The sequence below is a fragment of the Octopus bimaculoides genome, chromosome 2 (assembly GCF_046866305.1).
Source record: "Octopus bimaculoides isolate indiv1 chromosome 2, ASM4686630v1, whole genome shotgun sequence".
In the NCBI taxonomy this organism is placed as follows: domain Eukaryota; kingdom Metazoa; phylum Mollusca; class Cephalopoda; order Octopoda; family Octopodidae; genus Octopus; species Octopus bimaculoides.
The window spans coordinates 116564205-116582936 of record NC_142929.1 but is presented as its reverse complement, the minus strand read 5'-3'; the positions used below and the strand labels follow the sequence as shown (position 1 = coordinate 116582936).

The 18732-nt window shown below is 38.2% G+C and overlaps 1 protein-coding gene across 6 annotated transcripts in view; it reads left to right on the top strand.

Annotated features, from left to right (window-relative positions):
- Positions 1-665: 665 nt before the first annotated feature.
- LOC106879357 (uncharacterized) overlaps positions 666-18732 on the top strand; it is a 41636-nt gene continuing 23569 nt past the window's right edge. For 2 of the 6 annotated variants that reach the window (XM_014928875.3, XM_014928874.3), the window contains exon 1: positions 844-1001. In XM_014928875.3, the coding sequence (XP_014784361.1) occupies positions 972-1001 (30 nt within the window). In that variant the 5' untranslated portion in view covers positions 844-971. Of the gene's footprint in view, positions 1002-7005; positions 7125-15389; positions 15600-18732 lie in introns of those variants that run through there. The other 4 variants (XM_089347540.1, XM_014928876.3, XM_089347543.1 and 1 more) reach the window with 4 other exon arrangements.

Sequence of the window (18732 nt, the reverse complement as noted above, 5' to 3'; positions counted from 1 at the left end):
TGGATTCAATCTTGCCACCTCCCTCTGTGTTGTGACATCTTCCTACTCTGTAGGGCCTATCTCTTCCTGAATGAGCTGGTGTTTCAGCTGGATTTGAATTCAGGATGTAAAGAGTTGTGACTAAATGCCATAAGACATTTTGTCAGCCATCATTCTCCCACTACAGTTAATACACCACTACAACCACTATTTTGTCAGTCAACCATTCAACAAATTCTCTCAAACCACTACCTCTCAAAGCAATATCACTGATAGAATCAGTAGGCTGACCAGCAGAATGCTCACTCAGTGGATTTGCAAAATTGGGACAAATACTTTGTAGTATTTGTTCCAGCTCTTTACATTCCAAATTCAAATCCCACTGAGGTCAGTTTATCTTTCATTCTCCTAAAGTTGATCAAATAAAGAACCAGTCAAATACTGAGGTGGATTTAATCACCTATATCTCTTCCTTCCCAAATTTGTGGCCTTGTGGTTGTGTTAGAAACAGATTATTATTTTACACACAGCTTGCACTAACAGGACATTCTTTTCCCCAACTGTCGATTGGCGACCCCCACCCTTCCAAAAGTGCTGAGCAACACTGAGGCTAACAGGAAATTTCTAAGTTTTTTGGGTGGGTGGGTGGGGGTTGTCTTCACTATAGCTCGTTTTAAATATCTCTCACTTGTAAATACTACAAAGGGTAGATGCAACCACCCAACGATTATTTTGTCTTTTATTTGTTCTGCACGTTCTTCTTGGTCCATCCTCTTGTCTGTTTAATCGACGAAACTAACGCAAATAGAAAATAGAAGTGCGAGAGATTAATAGATACGAAACTAAGTTGCAAAGTAAGTGACTTGTTATAATGTTTGATGGTCTCCATGACAACATCTGTTGACATGCAACAATGGCGGTGAATAGTGGGATTGTAAACAGTAATTAAATTTGATCAGAGAGAGAGAGAGAGAGGGAGAGAGAGAGAGACAATGTTAAAGATGGACAGTCAAAAAAGGCCAGTAAGCAAGTTTATTCATTTTGTTCTTTTGTTAACTTCCATTTAGATTGTTTATTACAGCCCACCTCAATTTGACAGTTTTCGTCTAGAATATTCTACTAGATATCCGTTTTCTTTCGAACATATATGTGTATATATACTTCAGTTACCTCTTTTTGTTTTTCGTTCTCGTTTTTATTCATTTATATCTTCCTTTTTTTTGTTCTTTCTATTTTTCTCCCCCTTTTTTTTAATCCCTCACTTCTTTGTTTCTTTTCTTTTTTTTTTCTATATTTACGTACTTCATTCTTTTCTCCCTTTCAATTCAATCATTCCGCTTAGCATCTTCTCGTTCATTCACCTTCCTTTTTATATGAAATTAGAATTTTATAGTTTTTCTTTAATCAAGCGTTTTGATATATCTATGGAATTCAGAAATTTAATTAAGAGTATATAAAAATAGAAAATATAAATCCCCAGAAGACAAATCCATGACATGATTAAAAATTAAATCTATTAATGCATTAAAATATTATAATTAGTTAATAAGGAATAATAATAGTAATGGTGATCATTATGATAGTGGTGCTTTGATAAAAAGTAACCAAAAGTAATTATACAATACATATTAAAACTGGGGGTTTGACGCCTAAAGTCGTCCCTGAAACATTATGAATATCTATGTACACAAGCTGGACAAATATCTATGCTGCAAAATGTAATATGCAAGCTTATTGTTTAGCAGTCCTAACTGCAAGCAAACCTGAAAAGCATGCCAACTGTGAGCATTCTGTCTTTTTACTTTGATGGTACTCCACTATATTATCTAATATATTATTCCCTTTTTAAGAAAAGATTTTGAGAAAAGATTTGGCTGCTATTTCTAGCAGGTAGTGTTGTTATTAACCCATAGGAAGACATTCTATGTAGGTCTGCTCAGTTGAATGATAAAGTGAGATCCACAGGTTCAGTGCCCCAGATATACCATGCTTCCTTCTTGAGGATCATATTGCACATTGACATACTGTGATTTGTCATATGAAGTTCAGTCAGAGCATTGTTGTGGTTTCATTGCTGTCCAATCTGTTTCTGTATTCCTGTAAGTTCTGATAATGGCAACAGTGAAAATAGGCAAAACATAAGTATGACAGTTTAATGTCCTGGGTATGGCATTAAACTGCATCCAGTGGTGAAGCTGCAGTTCGGGAGTTGTGGAGAGTGTGGAGTTTCTTCTTAGTTACCGTCATTCCCAGCTCCATACTGATCCAGAATGGTAGTACCTGTGAGGGTACAGTGTATGGGTTTAATAGATTTTTGTAAGAGTAGATCAAACTCCTTAGCTGTGGTGAAAGCAATCAGTCTAAGAGAAGGAAAACTTCAAGATTAGTACCCTCTTCCAACATATCTTAAGCCAGTACGGAAGAGTATGGCTGATGAAACTAACATGAGGTATGTTTAATAACATAGATTCAAACTATGAAGGCAACAATCTCATGTTAGTGCACATTTTGTCACAGGCGGAAATAGTGAGAAATGATGATAGTTGCTAGTAATTTGCATTTACATTGCTATTTATCTCAACACAGTATTTGGGACTAATGAATCTATGAGTGCTGTTGATATTTATATATGGATATATCTTGGAGGAGTTGTGGCATTGTGTCATAGTGGAATTAAAAAGAGAAGATTGGTTTAAGTTCAAAAACAAAATGATTATGATATCACCATTATCATCCTGCCAATGCACTGTCATTGTAAAACTATTGTGCACAACTACTATCATTCTATTTTTATCCAGTTCTTGAGTGTCAGTCCAATGTCTCAGAAATTACTGAAGTTACCAGAGCACAATTACTTTTAGCAATGATTACTAACAAAAGAGTGTTTTTAAAATTCCAATACTTTTTTTTTTTTGCCAATTTTGTAAATACTAAATAGACAATCAAGTTCTATTCAACTTGACATGTTCTGAATGATCTTTGAGTTATATTGAAAAATGGAATGTTGCAAAAGAAATCCAAACATTGATCACATATCTAGAGATATATTGGACATAATTTCTTAATTAGGTTATGGTTATAACAGTAGTATGAAATACATTCAAATACTCACCACACACACACATACACATATATATACATAGCAACAAATGTTTCATGCATATATGTGTGTGCACACATGCATGCATGTGCACACACACAACAGTTTATAGTAACTCAGTTTCTCTCAGACATTTGTAGCTAAAATAATTTGAATTATAAAACGCACTGAAATATTAACCATAATTATAGAGAAATTTTGATAGTTACTAGAGCAGCATACATTGAAATACTGACCATATATTGAGAGAAATATGGTTACACACATAGGTACAAAGCAAAAGTGGGATGTATTAGAGTAAAATGAATTACTATAGTCTCAACCTAGACAAAATTAGGATTATCTCTTGAATATATCATAAATTATGATGTTTTATTATCAGCTTTGTTTATAACAATTATCCCACCCTCCATAATTCTGCACATTTATGAATTTACAAAATAATTGAACCAAATTAAATCCACTGCTTGAGGTGAGTTGGTGTCAAACAACTGGCAAAAATATCACTAGTTCAAATCTTGTCATCATCCCTATACTGTATATCTGGCAAAGATATTTACTGTTCATGTATGCTTCAATGGATGTGCAATGTCAATGTGCATGTATGACAAAGTACAAATGTGCATAGAGAAAGTTTGGGCATAAAAGGCATCAGATGTATTGTGTAAGAGAGAAGATTGCACTGCTATGGTCATGTGATGTGGGTGGATGAGGACAACTGTATAAAGAAGTGTGGATCACTAAACATAGAAAGAACATGTGGAAGAGGCAGCCCTAAGAAGATGTAGGACAAAGTGGTAAAGACTGACCTCAAGATATTGAACCTCTCAGAGGAGATGACAGGAGACTGAAATGAATGGCATTATGCTGTGCTTGAGAAGACCTGTCCATGTCAGAAGAATTGAGGCTCTGTCAAGCCTTCCTATGCACTTCATCTCTTATTTTCTTCACTCCCCACTACACTGGACTGATATCCTCTGCAACCAGATCATTCCCTATCTCTCATCATCTACCACAGTTTTCGTTCGGTGCACTTCTTACTTTGTCTTATTCATGTTGTACCTGGACTTCACATCTCTTTCTTCCTCTCCCTTTCACTTTCCAAGTGAACAAGCCACGTGTTCACTTTTTCGGCAAGACACCTGCTCCTGTCACGCTGCCATAGTTTCTTTCTCCAGTCTATACCCTACTCATTTGAGGGGTCTTATCTTGCAGCTCTTTGATGACTTCACCAGTGCTGGTGTCATGTAAAAAGCACCCAGTACACTCTGATAAGTGGTTGGCATTAGGAAGGACATCCAATTGTAGAAAGCCAACATAGAACCTGGTGGAGCTCTCTTGTCAAACTGTCCAACCCATGCCAGCATGGAAAAAGGGACAGTAAATGATGATGATGATGAAGATGATGACGACGACTCAATGTAGCACCTCAAGAAGAGAAGAGAACTTTAAAATTGATGAGTGTTTTGTTACATGCAATGTTGAGTTCAAATCTGTTCATCATAGAAAACCTGACCTCACTATACAGAAAGAAAGTCCCAGAGGAAGTGGAACGTAGTATATGTGATAGGAGGAAGAAAGATGCATGACCAGTAACATAGAATCGTTTAGGCTATTGTACAAGTGATAAGAAGAGTTTCCTCACAACAGACAGCTACTATACATACATCATACACAACCTTTAACGACTACCATACTGTACTTTATGCAATTTGGTGTGACTTTCACTCTCTTCCCTACATACAATAAGCTGTGAATGCCACACTGTACCTCACGCATAGCCTGACTGCTACACATGTCTTCATTGCCATACAGCATTCCACATAACTTGACCTCACTGTTTCTCTGTACCTCACACGACTCATTTCCACAAATATACAATATCTCACACAATATGACCTGACTACTACATTGTACCCTAGACACTATGGCATGATACCCATTCTATTTCACACAACATGAGCTGACTACTATGGTGTACTCCATATAATATGATGTAACTGTCATTCTATACACCATACAAGACCTGATTGTTGCTCTGTTCCCAACAAGCCACTCACTGAATAGTGAAGTGTGCAAAATGGTTTCAGAGTAGACTGAAGCATAAAATATCCAGATCGATAAACCTGTGATATGCTAAGTGTTCAATTTACTATTGTGTTATCATAAGTCTACCCAAATACAGCTGATTAGAAGTATCCAACAACAACCACTATAAAAATTACAATAATTTTTCCTTTTTGGCTTATGTGTATGTCATATGAACTGTAAAGCATTTATTTAGAAATAATGCTGATAATGTTTTAATTATATTCCAGTTCCATTAAGATCTATCATCAACTTAATTAGGTTGTCTGTTCTAAATTAGTCTCTTTATTCATTAATTCCAGCATACAATCTTTTGACAACAATCTTGTTAAAAAAATAACAAGTGGCCTGTCTTTGCTGTGGTGACCATCAAAATCTACAGGCATACAAAATTAAAATGGATGATGGAGAGGGTGCAACATGTCTAGACTGTCATACTGCACTCTGTACAATTAACTGCTGCATATCAGAATATGTAGTATGGTTCTCAGCTAAGTGAAGGTATGGTTTCTTTGGAATCATAGATCTGTAAGTCACACCCGACTGACATAGCTTTGCTCAATCATGGCTAACCTGGACTACATTGCAAAAAACTACAAGAACTACATGCTGTAAACTTAATACTTTATTATTATTATTTTAATTATTTCAAGACTTTTTGCATGCTAAATAGTTTGAATAGTTGTGTAAGTTTAAACATTTGTTTGACTAATTTAAGTACTTAATTTGGGATGTATATCCACAGATGAGAAATGATCAGAAAACATTTCCAAAATGGACACAGATATTAGAAATAATTTGACAAAAACAGTATAAAAGTTATCTTCAGTTGCAAGCCCAATATAGAAACCATAACACTATAAAGAAATCATTGTCAAGGAATTATTAGTAGTGCAGGTGAACTGGACACTAAATACATAACAACTGTCCAAACAGTGATGATCTATGAAGAGTATTATTATACATTACCAGCCTAACACCAAATAACAATAAACAAGCCAGGTACATTGAATTGATGGAAAACTCAAGAGAAACCATAGCCTTCCATTCACAACTTCCATTATCCATGTTAGGTGTGGAATTTAATAACTTTATGTAAATATATCTAATAACATAAAAGGAATGGCAACTGCAAATTAAAGATCAAATAATTATAGAGTCTGGACAAAAAACATTAATCATTGCCTGGCTCTTAGATATCTCCCTAACAGCCATATGAAACCATCAACAAATGACAATTTTTAGGGCCTACAAAAGTTATGATCACTGACGTTTCTTGTCCAGCTCCTTAGTAAAATCTGATCTCTTAATTTGGATTCAAATAATTTCTATCTGAAGAAACTGCAGCAACCATACTGATTAAAATCTAGTAATCACCCCCAACACACATACATCTGTGAAAAATTGAACACTAGTCAACATCAAGTATAAAAAGATCATGTGACCTGAGAAAGCTCATAAAAAAGAAAGCAGTCCAATCCAAACATTGTCCATACTGCCATAAAACTCAATAATGAAGCTGGTAAATTGAAACATTAGCATAATAAATATATTTACCCCACAACAATGTTTTGAGTTCTCTCTTTAAGATCTTATAACAGTGTTTTATGTTTATTCCTCTATGTGTGTTTGTGTGCATGGGTATGTGTGTATATCATCATCATTTTAATCCACTTCCCATGTTGGCATGCATTGGACCATTTAACTGGACCCAGCAAGCCAGAGGACTATGTTATGCTCCAATTCCCCTCTTTTGGTGTGGTTTCTATTGATGGATGCCCTTCCTGACACCAACCACATTATAAAGTGTACCAGATGCTTCTTTTTTTTTTTTGTAGCACCAGCACTAATGGGATGGCCTTGCAACTTGCAAGACTAAAGAGCCTCAAAGCCTCCCAAGACTTGAAGGAGAATAGAAGAGAGAATATGATGATTCTACATGAGATGATGAGAGAGGGTAAAGTATGAGAGGGACACTTTATAATTGTGAGAGGGTAGACAGAGTTGTAGAGTAGATATTATTGAAGGTAGGAGTTTGAAAGGAACAGGTAGAAATGCTATGTTTTAAAAAGAACCATCTAAAATAGCACTGTTACCACTATTAAGGGAAATTCTTGCTTCTCTCTAAGCACACATCCTGCCATGTTGAACAGGGTTCTCCAATGTCACTTAGCTCTCTTACATTGGAACAGTCATGTTCCATGTAAATTCTTAACAATAAATGTGAGTAATTATGCAGCTCCTCTACAAGAACCTGCTTTGCACCCTCTCTTCTCTCACTCCCTTGCATAAAACCAAACCTTTCCCTTGGGTTTGTAGTCTTGTAAATTGCATGACAACTTCAATAGCCAATGGCATAAAAAGAACACCCAGTATATATTGTAAAGCAGTGGTTCCCAAACTTTTTCAGGCTGCCACCCCATTGACACCCTGACCACATTCCTAGTGCCCCCACTCCAACTAACCCTCACGAACATAGACCTCTTTCTGAAGCAAATTCAAAGCAACTGTATTTCTCAAATAAAACTTAACCTAATGAACCCATTATTTCGTTGTTTTTACATGAATCACAACCCCATTACCACCCCACTTTTCTTCAATGCCACCTTGGAACTTCCACCTCCCCCAAGGGGGCAATACCACTCACTTTGGGAACCACTGGTGGAAAGAAAGAGCATCCAGCCACAGAAATCATGCCAAAGCAGACACTGGAACACAATGTGGTCCTGGGAAATGTAGGATCCTGTCAAACCATTCAGACGTTGCCATCATGAAACATAGACATGGAATGATGATGATAAAAACAAATGATGAATTGAAAACTTTTATGATTCAAACCTCAACAATTTTCAAGGGCTTGCAAAGATTACTGATCTCTTATCCCCAATGGAATAGGTAAAAAAAAATATATATTTTTAGTCCATTGCTTTGATCCTTTCGCTCCTTGGCTCCCATAGCTCATTGACTTATCAGCCAAAAAATAATGACCCTATATTTGTGTGTAAGAACTTAAGATTTTTGAAGTTCCCGTACTTACTTGAGTTCAGTTTAATCTCAAATGTAATGTGACACCTCATATTTTGTCATATATTTTATGACACCTCATTCCATTATCTTTTTTACATTCAAATATAATGCAATCTCCAAATTTAACACCTGTTGTTTTGTATTAAATTTGTCACTTTATGCTTTAACAATTATGGTAATTTGTGTTATACTTTTCTCAATGACCAAACATCATTGACAATATTCAAGGTATCTTAAAACCCTGACTACTTTTAGCTTCAGTAGGGTGTCCTAATATTGCACCAATCAGTGGCACATGTACCATCACACTCATCTACTCTTCATAAATGTTACATAGTGAATACAACTATAATCCAGAAGAATATGCTATATTATGTCGCTCATGTGTGGGCAACACATGATATCTTTCGAGCGAGATCGTTGCCGGTGCCCCTGGACTGACTCTTGTGCGGGTGACACATGAAATGTTTGAGCGGGTTCGTTGCCAGTGCCTCTGGACTGGCTCATGTGCGGGCGACGCCCCTGGGCTGGCTCTTGTGCGGGTGACACATGAGGTTTTTCGAGCAGGATCGTTGCCGGTGCCCCTGGACTGGCTCATGTGCGAGCAACACATGAAATCCTTCGAGCGAGATCGTTGCCAGTGACCCTGGACTGGCTCTTGTGCGGGTGACACATGAAATGTTTTGAGCGGGATCGTTGCCAGTGCCCCTGGACTGGCTCATGTGCAGGCGACACATGAAATCCTTTGAGCGAGATCGTTGCCGGTGCCCCTGGGCCGGCTCTTGTGTGGGTGACACAAGAGGTTTTTCGAGCGAGATCGTTGCCGGTGCCCCTGGGCTAGCTCTTGTGAGGGCGACACATGGAATCTTTCGGGCGGGATCATTGCCGGTGCCCCTGGGCTGGCTCTTGTGCGGGTGACACATGAAATGCCTTGAGCGAGACGGGATCGTTGCCAGTGCCCCTGGACTGGCTCATGTGCGGGCGACACATGAAGTCTTTCGAGCAGGATCGTTGCCAGTGCCCCTGGATTGGCTCATGTGCGGGCGACACATGAAATCTTCCGCGCGGGATCGTTGCCGGTGCCCCTGGGCTGGCTCTTGTGCGGGTGACACATGAGGTTTTTCGAGCAGGATCGTTGCCGGTGCCCCTGGACTGGCTCATGTGCGAGCAACACATGAAATCCTTCGAGCGAGATCGTTGCCAGTGACCCTGGACTGGCTCTTGTGCAGGTGACACATGAAATGTTTTGAGCGGGATCATTGCCAGTGCCCCTGGACTGGCTCATGTGCAGGCGACACATGAAATCTTTTGAGCGAGATCGTTGCCGGTGCCCCTGGGCCGGCTCTTGTGCGGGTGACACAAGAGGTTTTTCGAGCGAGATCGTTGCCGGTGCCCCTGGGCTGGCTCTTGTGAGGGCGACACATGGAATCTTCCGAGCGGGATCGTTGCCGGTGCCCCTGGGCTGGCTCTTGTGCGGGTGACACATGAGGTTTTTCGAGCGAGATCGTTGCCAGTGCCCCTGGACTGGCTCTTGTGCTGGTGACACATGAAATTTCTTCGAGCGAGATCGTTGCCGGTGCCCCTGAACTGGCTCTTGCGTGGGGTTCTGGGATTTTTCGAGCGGGATCGTTGCTGGTGCCCCTGGGCTGGCTCTTGTGCGGGTGACACATGAGGTTTCTCGAGCGAGATGAGCGTGGCCTTTGCCAGTACCGCCTGACTGGCCTTCGTGCGGGTGACACGTAAAAGCACCCACTACACTCTCTGACTGGTTGGCTTTAGGAAGGGCATCCAGCTGTAGAAACACTGCCAAATCAGATTGGAGCCTGGTGTAGCCATCTGGTTTCACCAGTCCTCAGTCAAATCGTCCAACCCATGCTAGCATGGAAAGCGGACGTTAAACGACGACGACAATACGTACAGACATATATATATATATATATATATATATATATATATACCGCCTGACTGACATTTGTAGGGTTTTCAAGCGAGATCGTTGCCAGTGCCCCTGGACTGGCTCTTGTGCGGGTGGCACATAAAAGACACCATTTCGAGCGTGGCCGTTTTCGTGCGGGTGACATGTAAAAGCACCCACTACACTCTCTGAGTGGTTGGCGTTAGGAAGGGCATCCAGCTGTAGAAACTCTGCCAAATTAGATTGGAGCCTGGTGTTGCCATCCGGTTTCACCAGTCCTCAATCAAATCGTCCAACCCATGCTAGCATGGAAGGCGGACGTTAAACGATGATGATGATGATGATGATGATGATGATGATGATCTCCAGTTGTTTTAGTGTAGTATGTCTCTGTTCCACAATTTCTATCCATGGGTCAAAAGACTTATTGACAGAAATAGTGGAATAGGACCCATTTAACTGTATTATTTTCTGTTCTACTGTTTCTGTTGATGAGTCAAGAAGATGTTAGAATAGAGTGAGTTGCTGTTCCACTACTTCCATCAATGAGTCAATAGGATATTTGACTGTTGTGTCTATCTCTGTTCCACTATTTCTATTGATGAATCATTAGGATATTTAACTATTGTGGGTCTCCCTGCTCTACTGTTACTATTGCTAAATCAACAGAACGTTTAACTATAGTGTCTGTCTCTAATCCATTGTCACTATTGATGAGTCAGTAGATGCTGCAGAATCAGTTTTTTCAATCACTGGTAGTATACTTAGTACACCCCTAGGTAAGACACTTAATTCTATCTAGCTATAAGTAGGTACTGCATACTGAAGTCCACACAGCTTCCAGCTAGTTGAAAGTAGGTCCCTCAATTAGAGTCTACCTTGTAAGTTGGTACGGTACTACAGCTGTAATTAAGTACCACAGAATGAAATATTTTGCCACTAGAAGCAACAACAGTGTTCTTTCTTACTCTCTGTACAAGGTTCAATTCCTTCTGTGTTTCAGCCAACTGGTCTTATCTACATATATGCAAGAGTATCAAAGCTAGTTCTTTTGATCTCTTGTCCTTAGAAGTGAACGTGAAAGATGTATATATACATACATGCATACACACATACATACACATATGCAAGAAATTCTCCTTTCCGATGTATCTGATATCACTGAAATGTTGATCTCACTTCTAACATCATGGACCTACCTTGACCAATAGCAGCCCATTTTGCAGTAGCCATCTTGGACTTTCTGTACGTCTCCCTTCAGTAATCTGAGTCTGAATGAACTAGGTTTCTGAAATTAACAGGGCTTGGCTTATTGAAACACATGTACAATGTATAAAGTATAAAATGCTGGTTAAGTTTTCTGTGCATGGACTCTGCACACTAGCCTGTCTGGAGTTATGATGTTTATTGTCAAACCACATTCCACATGAAGTGTAGAACTTATCTACCGTACTTAGACCTTTTGGTAACATGTTGTGCCTTCTGGCACACTTTTTAAAGTGAATATATATATATATATATATATATATATATATATATATATATATATATATATATATATATATATATATATATATATATATATATATATATATATATATATATATATATATATATATATATATATATATATATATATATATATACATATATATATACATATACATATACATATACATATACATATACATATATATATATATATATATATATATATATATATATATATATATATATATATATATATATATATATATATATATATATATATATATATATATATATATATATATACATACATATATATATATATATATATATATATATATATATATATGACCAAATTAGCTGTGATCAAAGTTGCTCTGAAAGTATAGTTGCTAGTATAAGAGCTAGCTGGACAAAGTTCAGAGAGCCATTACCTTTGTAACAAAGGGCCTCTCCCTCACAGTTAAAGACAGATTATATGATGCCTGTGTACAGACAGCTATGCTATATGGCAGTGAAACATGAGCTGTGACTGCAGAAGAAATATGATGGTTTGAAAGAAATGATGTGCACTGTCAGCATGCATGCATGACAAAGTATAAATGTTTTGAGAGAAAAATTGGGTATAAGAGGCATCAGTTGAAGTGTGCAAGAGAGAAGACTGCACTTGTATAGTCATGTAATACATATGGATGAGGACAGCTGCATAAGTGCTTATCTTTAAATATGGAGGGAATTTATGGAAGAGGAAGATGTGGAACAAAGTGGTGAGAAATGATTTTCAGATGTTAAGCCTCACAGAGGAAATGACAAACAACTGTGACAACTGGCAATATGCCGTGCTTGAGAAGACCTGTCATCAAAGTAAAACCCAAATGGAAGGTTGGAGATATTTGAGGGTTAGAAGGAAAAGAAGTAGTGTAAGAAATTGATATGCAGTGGTAGTGGGTTGGTAAATTAACATAAGCTGTCATTCAGATCATCAACACACCACCACTCTCTCTGTTCTCTCTCTCTCCTTTTTGTCACGATGAAAAACAGGTGCACTCACTCTACCAGTTAACTAATATCTAAATTTAAAAAATAACATTGTGTGTGTGTGTGTGTGTGTGTGTGTGTGTGTGTGTATGTGTGTGTGCATGCATGTGTGTGTGCATGCATGTATTTTTGTATGTGAGAATCTGTATAGTTGCCCAACCGGCTGGAAATAACACTCAAATCTCAATGTCATACGCTAACATTATATAAACGGGAGGACACATTAGATAAGACAGAACAAATATACAGACACAAAAGTACCCTAAGCTTAAATTTAGCAGGTGAGGTCCTTTCTAAGCTTATCTAGCATGTAGCCATTTGCTCCTCTTGATATTTACATCTCTATATCAAGGGAGCTCCTTTTTAAGGTACTGGACTTCACTAGGTCCTACACCAAATTTAGTGATAAGGATATATACATTGTCATGCATGTCAAAAAAACCCTATTCCTCAGTAAAGGGTTGGCCTGGGCCAAGCAAACTGACCCATAAGGCTCCTTTGACATGGTAATGGGTGCATTCGATAGCACTGACATGTGTGACCATGTTGGTTTCTTCATCCTAGATTTACTCAAAAAGAAGTTCCCTTACATTAGCTTTTTGCCTCTACAGGAGTGACACGCTGGCAATATCAAGAGAGGCAAATGGCCACATGCTAGATAAGCTTAGGAAGGACCTCAGCACCACCATGAATTCGCTTGGACTGAAGGTCACAATAAAAACCAACCTGAAATGGTGAATTTGCTTGATGTGACTCTGGACTTGGAGTCCAGTGCCTATAGACCCTTTAGGAAGCCAAATGAGAAGCTGTAATATATTAACACAGGTTCCTGCCATTCAGCCATAGTTTTCAAGAACCTGGTAAAGGATGTCAGCAGACAAATCTCCAACCTATCTTCAAGCAAAGAGATTTTTGATGCTGCTGCCCAGTACTATAATGAAGCTCTGGTCACCATTGGTTTGAAGGATAGAATTAGTTACACACCAGACCCTAGCCCCTTCAAGAGAAAGCACCATTAGAAAGTGTTGTGGTTCACACCACCTTTCTCTTTAAGTGTTAAAACCCGAGTAGGTAAGATTTTCCTTAGCACGTCCTCTGTACGAACAGGTTCAGTAAAATATTTAATAGGCACACCCTGAGAATTTTTTTTAGCTTTGCATCCACTGTAAAAAGGATTTTAGTAGGTAGGCCCACACCTGAGACAGAGTCAGGATGTTCAACATATGGGTAACACAACATGTCCACTGTAATATGGAAACTGTCGTATATCAGGCAGATGTAACAGCAGTAGGACCAAATGGGCAACCAAACATGCAAAAGTTTGTGGGAGCAAATGAAGGTCCCTTCAGAACCTGCTATAACAACCACAAGTCCTCCAACATCCTGGAGAGACATAATGCCATAACCTTGACCAAGCACATATGGTCATTGAAAGAAAGCACCACTGAGTACAGCATAAAGTGAAGGTTTCTAGAGATATGTAAAGCATATGTCAATAGCAGCAGGGAGTGCAGATTTATGCCTGGCTGTGGAAAGAGCAATTCTAAAGAGCTCTCAGCATCCAGGCATCTACCTGAACAGCAAAAGTGAAATTTTTAATCCTTGCCCACATGAAAGGAAGTACATTTTATCATACCTGCATGACCCATCATGTCCATAATTACCAGTCCCCCAACTTCAGCCCTCCACCTATACTTGAGAGCCCAGCAAAAAGTTTGACCAGAACATACACAAATGCACCCACAAACACACATGCCCTAGCATGGTGGACATCCACCCAATAGACTTTATTTTTCACCTTCCCCAATATAAACCCCGACATATGTTGTACCCCTACACACACCATATGCATGCATAAATGCCCCAGAATTTAACCTAAACAATAGAAAACACACTAACGAACACAGATGTGTATGTCCCCCACAAAGGCTATACATATAGTAGCACTACACACATTCCATTTCCACAGGAACACCAACCCTGAAGATACACACATTTCTCATAAACTCTTTTCTAGAAAACTCGCAGACTTGCAACAAAACCACTCCCAGAGATGATGTTTTTGATATCAAGGGATATAACTCTTAACTAAACCCCTGCTCATTTCATTTCATCATTTTCTTCACAGCAACCACAAACTGGATGTGCCTAGTCACCTCCAATAATAGAGGGCAGTTGCCATATTTCATTCCCTAATGGCTACCTCTGAAGAATGCAGGCTTACATAATCTGACTGTTACCTAACACTCTGTTGAAAACCTAGTGCAAAACCGATTGGTAAGATTGGCCATAATGGATACATAATACTGTACACTTCAGTTAATATACCCACTCTACTGACAGATATATGAGTGCATTTTTCATCAACTCTTAGATGGTTTACATATACACAGACATGCACATGCCTCCTCCACACACACACATACATATATAAAACGCTTAGGATGCATTTGACATGAATCACTTATGTAGTACAACTATTAAATAATATATACATGTATGTATGTCTGTATATATGTATGCATGCTGTGCTTTTAGGTTCTGGGTTATATATTTCTACTATTTGTACTTTCTCTCTCTCTCACTCTCTCTCACTCTCTCTCTCTCTCTCACTCTCTGTCTGTCTCTCTCACTCTCTGTCTCTGTCTCTGTCTCTCTCTCTCTCTCTCTCTCTCTCTCTCTCTCTCTCTCTCTCTCTCTCACTTTCTCTTAGCCTCTACACACATGTGTTTTGTACATATACATTTACTACCTGAAATACTTGTGGCCAAACTAAAGATATGATGAATCAACAACTGCAGTCTTTGAAACTGTGTACTGAAACTGAAAGATACTAGTAAATTCCTCAACAACAGACTGAAAACACCTGAAGTTTCACATCAAATACTTATACTGAAAAAGAATTGCTCAATTATTCTTTGCAGGAACTTAGGTGTTCCATGTTGGTGTAATAGTACAACTTAGGTTTGTCTGGTGTTTTAATATTGCTTTACAAAGTATTAGATAAATGCCTCATATGACTTCCATATCTTTTTCTGAAAATTTTTTGGTATCTTATAATTTAAACATTAATTTTTGCTCCATTCATTTCAAAGTATGTACCTAGTGGTACTTTTTCATTTTTATTCTCCAAAAGTGTATGCTTTAAACATTGCAAATTGCTAATCGACACAAAAAATATACTTAGTGTCAAGGATTGGCATTAGGATTTATGAGCAGTATTTGTGTCACTTTTAGGGTTTAGGATTTAGAGATAAGCTGAGAGTTATAGTTTTAAGATAAGGCCTTACATTTAGGATTTAAGGTTAGGGTTTTGGTGTAAGCACTTAGAATAAGTGCTTTAGGTCAGAGTTAAGATTATGTTTAATAGAAATTGGGGAACTGAAAATATTTAAATTTGTGTACAATCTTTTGCAGAATATTAGAAATTGTATATGTTTTAAACAGTGAAATCTGAAAAAATACTCCTAGAAAAAGATTCTTTTAAAATTTTCTTAAACTATGATGAGTGATTTTTTTTTTTTTTTTTTTAAAGATTTCCTATAAGTTAAAAAAATTGCTTTGCAATGTTACAATTTATTCCCTGAATCTTCAATTCAGGCAATGCTGAGTATTTCAGCTAGTGTGTATGTGTGTGTGTGTGGTAAGAAGTTTGCTTCCCAGCCACATAGTTCTTGGTTCAGTCCAACTGTGTAGTGCTTTGGGCAAATGTCTTCTACTACAGCCTCAAGCCTTGTGAGTGGATTTGGTAGATGGAAACTGAAAGAAGCTTATCAAATATATATCAATGTGTGTATGTGTATTTGTGTCTGTGTTTGTCCCCTCCACCACTGCTTGACAAGCAGTGTTGGTATGTTTACATCCCTATAACTTAGTAGTTCAGAAAAAGAGAATAATAGAATAAGTATCAGGCTTTAAAAAAATTAAGTACTGGGGTCAGTTCATTCAATTAAAATTCTTCAAAGTGGTGCCCCAGCATGGCTGCAGTCTAAAGACTGAAACAAGTAAATGATAAAAGATATATATATCTTTTATCTTAAATATTTCACAGCAACAGTTAGCGACATAAATCTGAATGGAATAGCTTGATTGACAGTCTGACACGCTGATAAGGTAGTTTCTTTGTTGAGAACCAGGCAAACTGGTCTGGATGTTTATTAATGGATTCATATGCTTAAAAATGAGGACAGTTGTTTATTTATGAGGAAAATCACTTTTACTTCAGTAGTACTGGCAATCTGATAAGGAAGCAAAGATTAAACAGCTAGATGCTTTTCCTGTTGCCAACTGTCACTTGTTTTACACACATGTCTGCTGAATATGACATTGTTCATTTGAGAATCTAAGCAATGTCAGTTTTTTAAAAATAATTAAGTATTACATATGAAAACATAGGGAATTGACATTTAAATAAACATATTCTCTCTCTCTTTCTCTCTCTCTTTCTCTCTCTCTCTCTCTCTCTCTCTTTCTCTCTCTCTCTCTCTCTTTCTCTCTCTTTCTCTCTTTCTCTTACACATACACACATACACATACGAATGACAAGTTCATACAATTTCCTTCTACTTATCCTGTTCACTAATAGTTGGTTAGATTAAGGCTATAGTTGCAGACACTTGCTCAAGATGCTGCACTGGGACCAAACTCCCAAAATACACAGTTGCAAAAGGAACTTCATAACTACACTGCCATATATATATATATATATATATATATATATATATATATGTCTATTATAGTATGATGTCAAGAAACTAATTATACTTTTTGTAGACATCTCAGAAAATGGTTTTGGAGCATGTATATTACAAGATGCTCATCTTATCATGTATGCATCACATGCATTAATCCCACATGCATTGTATGGGATTAGGACAATGACTAAAAGGAAATACAGGAGAAACCACTGACACATTCAACCATCAAAAGAAGCTGATAGTCAATTCAAACATTGACCAGCAGCACAACTGTCTTATGAACAAACTGTGAATAACCAACTATGCCCAGCTTAGTAGAGTACCCTACTCTAAACGAACCATTTCCATAAGCTGGCAAGATTATAACAAAAAGTGATCATGTAGTCAGCAAACTAATAAAGTAGAGAACCTAATGAGTTCTCATTCTGGCCAGAATAACACTACAAGAGCATGAGGGTAGTCTCCCCCTGTGATTGTTTATGTGTAAAATAATTTATATGCCTTATATCTTAAGATAGGAAATATAATATATATAGTCATTTTCCTTTAATTGTTAGATCACTTGTTACTGTTTCATGTAACCAATTCTATTTAACCCTTTATGTGCGGGCGACACATGAAGTCTTTCGAGCGGGATCGTTGCCAGTGCCCCTGGATTGGCTCATGTGCGGGCGACACATGAAATCTTCCGAGCTGGATCGTTGCCGGTGCCCCTGGGCTGGCTCTTGTGCTGGTGACACATGAAATTTCTTCGAGCGAGATCGTTGCCGGTGCCCCTGAACTGGCTCTTGTGTGGGGTTGTTGTGGGATTTTCGAGCGGGATCGTTGCTGGTGCCCCTGGACTGGCTCTTGTGCGGGTGACACATGAGGTTTCTCGAGCGAGATGAGCGTGGCCGTTGCCAGTACCACCTGACTGGCCTTCGTGCGGGTGACACGTAAAAGCACCCACTACACTCTCTGAGTGGTTGGCATTAGGAAGGGCATCCAGCCGTAGAAACACTGCCAAATCAGATTGGAGCCTGGTGTAGCCATCTGGTTTCACCAGTCCTCAGTCAAATCGTCCAACCCATGCTAGCATGGAAAGTGGACGTTAAACGACGACGACGATGATACCAACCTGCCTGAAACAGCCTCTGGCTCTGTAGTACAAATGTCTTGTTTTCATAAGTTTTGAATTAAATATTCCACCAAATCTTAGTCACAATTTATGTTCCTAACACTAGCTTAATGATAACTAAGTTATTTTACTAAATTCTTTGTTATATTTAAAATGAATTGAAAGAAACACAGAGCATCTCAAAATAAATACTTATAAAATCTCCTCATATTTTATCATGTCATCTATATCATTTTAACACAACATAACAGTAAGCCAACATTTCTTGATTAAAATTACAGTT